Source organism: Polyodon spathula, unplaced genomic scaffold (assembly GCF_017654505.1).
Source record: "Polyodon spathula isolate WHYD16114869_AA unplaced genomic scaffold, ASM1765450v1 scaffolds_4046, whole genome shotgun sequence".
Classification (NCBI taxonomy): Eukaryota; Metazoa; Chordata; class Actinopteri; order Acipenseriformes; family Polyodontidae; genus Polyodon; species Polyodon spathula.
The window spans coordinates 8,156-10,887 of NW_024475503.1; the positions used below are offsets into that span (position 1 = coordinate 8,156).

Sequence of the window (2,732 nt, forward strand, 5' to 3'; positions counted from 1 at the left end):
TCAAGTTAGAGACTGCTTCTCTAGGACCTGACAATTTGCCAGCCAATCCATTTGAGGAAGAGCATTATAACAGATACCAGGACCAGCAAACCAAGCAGCCACAGGAGACCATGGAAGTGCGTCCAGTGCTTCTCTGCAAGAGGAAGCAAAAGTTAGTGGCAAAGCAACTGTGAGCAAGGGAGGAATACAATGAAGCTTCAGTTCTGGCTTTGGCCCAGGGCCAGAACTGAGCAACACCACATGAAAAAGGCTAGTACTGCTTCAATGCAGAAGATCTCAAATCACTTGCCCGTTTGTTCATGGGGCACAATCTCATCCAAAGTGAAGGTTCCTTCGCTGACAGCGATGAAGCCAGCATGACCAGGAGCAGCTCGCTTGTCTACGTTTGATTTCCCAGGACAGGGCTTTCCTGCACAGCGCCCTCCAGCAGATCTTGATGTGGGAACAGGCATCTCTGTGGAAGGAGAAAGATATCAAGTGCCCAAAATTTAACCAAGGGAGCAGGACTTAAATACTTCAGGGGGGACTCCTTCTCAGAAACCAAGTCCAAATAGTGCTTTTCAGGACCATACCTCTTCCATCAAAGCATCCTTCATTGCAAACACGACGTTCCGGGGAACACACTTCGGTTGAACACATGAAATAGATCTAAAAAGTAAATGGAGTTAGGAGCAACTGTAGATCTGCTTTGGTCTCAACTATACCATTTATGACTAGGCATTTGGAAGCAAGCTTGAGTCTATACAATTGGACCACTATTAAACTCACTTCCTCATCCAAACGCTGCTTGGTCTTGTAGTCCAGGAACTGGAAGATTTCTATTTCAAAGCGTCGAGTGTGCTTGGATACAGGCATGTTATTGTATTTGACATGGAGGCCAGCAGCACCGCTGTAATCCAGGATGTTTGGACAACTGTGGGGGAGAAATTCAGAAGGGAGTCCTACAGCTGCCAACTAGGAGGCTTGAAGTGCATGGTAGCCATATTGTAATGCTTCTAGCAGCTGCAACAGTCTAGCTTGCAAAGATTTAATTTAGATGTTTGCAGCCAGTCACCTAACCAGTTGCTGAACTGGTTAATGGTCACATCTGGCAGTTGCTGCTGGACAAATCCCTGGCATGTTGCTTTTGTCCAGACAAAGGGAGACAAATCAGGATACTCACCCTTCATAGATGATCACCCAGGCAGCTCGAGAGGACCGGGGATAGGCGATGCAGTAGTGGACCAGCAGAACTACACTGGGGTTAGGAGGGTTCACAAGCTGCACTTCCAGATACGCCTTGCTTCCAAGCAAGACGCTCAGGGGCAGATGGGACTGTGGGTAGAAGCTGGTGTAGCTGGCATCTGCAAGAGAGGTGCATCATTGGTAACACACCAGCCATTGAAAGAGGAAATTGAGCCAGTCAAATCTAGCAGTCATTACCGGACATGATGCCCAACAAGGCCAAATGGGAGGAGAAGTTACGCATCATGCATCATGTTCAATTACCTGTGGCAATCCTTAACCTAACCCCAAGCCAGCCAAAAGCCAAGGCTGCTGATGGAGGCGATGGGTTCACCACCAAGTAACCCATGCTGGCCAAGTTTCCTTTAGAATAGCGACATTCCACATGGAAACTGCAGTGCAAAGAGGAGACAGTGAACACAAGGAATCCATTTAGTTACCAGTTGGCACAAATATTCCAGTCAGTGACAAATCCATAAAGGCTTTAACTCCGATCATGGGGTCCCCACCCACTACAACCAGCAAAGTATGCTGAAAGAGGGTTAAGCAGCTGCCTGTTCCAAGCGCATGTAGAAGAAATTACCGATAAGGGCCATCTCTGGTAATTTGTCCATACATCTGCTGGATCCCCCGAACCAAACCACGAACTTCAGCAAGATAGATTGTAGTCTCCGCCACAGTCTACAGAATAAAAAATGATTACAAAGTGAGAACACTGAAGCAGTTGAGGATTGTAATCAACCTGGCCAGCCCAAAACCAGTGGCATTCCAGTAGATTAGCACCCCAACACCCCCCTTAGACATATGGCTGTAAAAAGCATTGCAGCCTAGAAGTCCTAGTACTAACCCAAACCCCAGGAGGAGTGAACTTACAAAGACACGTGTCCCACAGCCAGTCACAGGAAATTTGAAGACCGCAAAGTCTGGAGTGCAGATTACAGGGACACATGAATGGTTTCCTGCAATTACTAAACTGCTCGGATCAATTTCTGGCTTGGTTGAGGTGCGGTATACGGAGAATACAAAATGCCCATCTGCAGTGCACGCTGAAAAGCAGGAAGCAAAGAAACCATTAATGCAAAATAATGAAGCCATTTACCTGAAGGACCAGTCCCCTGTACAGTAAGGGTGGAAATCAGGTCAATTATCTCCTCCACCCTCAAAGTTTTCCTATACAAGCTGTTCAAAGTTACTCTGGATAGCTCATTAGATGAGCAGTGCTATATCAAAGTGTAAAACCAAGCCATACCATCCAAAGGATAGTAACACTGGGAAGTTGTTGCATCCACACAACATCCATTGGCCACACACCATTGTGGATCAGCATTAGGTGGACCACAAGCCAACTGCTGACTTCTTGGTATCTTGCACCCTGCAAGAGAGTAAACTTCAATGTTATAGGTTGTACAGGGAAGACCCTGTAGTTTAGGTGTTAATATCTTGTGTAGGGGCACATTGTATTCAATACAAAGCAACATGATGCAGCAACAGCATTGGCAGACAAGCAA

At 46.6% G+C, this 2,732-nt stretch overlaps 1 protein-coding gene across 1 annotated transcript; it reads right to left on the reverse strand.

Moving 5' to 3' along the window:
• Window positions 1-1,158: 1,158 nt before the first annotated feature.
• Window positions 1,159-2,226, reverse strand: LOC121312597 (zona pellucida sperm-binding protein 1-like). Its single transcript, XM_041244312.1, has 4 exons — window positions 2,098-2,226; window positions 1,808-1,905; window positions 1,489-1,616; window positions 1,159-1,343 (listed from the first exon to the last, which is right to left on the reverse strand). The coding sequence occupies exons 2-4, from the start codon at window positions 1,840-1,842 to the stop codon at window positions 1,159-1,161; spliced, it is 348 nt and encodes a 115-aa protein (XP_041100246.1). The 5' UTR covers window positions 1,843-1,905; window positions 2,098-2,226.
• Between the last annotated feature and the right edge of the window lie 506 nt (window positions 2,227-2,732).

Coding starts and splice junctions, on each gene's coding strand:
- LOC121312597 (XM_041244312.1), bottom strand. CDS start 1,842: ATGTATGGACAAATTACCAGAGATGGCCCTTATCG. Junction 1,617..1,807: donor ACCAGAGATGGCCCTTATCG/GTAATTTCTTCT, acceptor TTTGCACTGCAG/TTTCCATGTGGAATGTCGCT. Junction 1,344..1,488: donor TAGGTTAAGGATTGCCACAG/GTAATTGAACAT, acceptor CCTCTCTTGCAG/ATGCCAGCTACACCAGCTTC.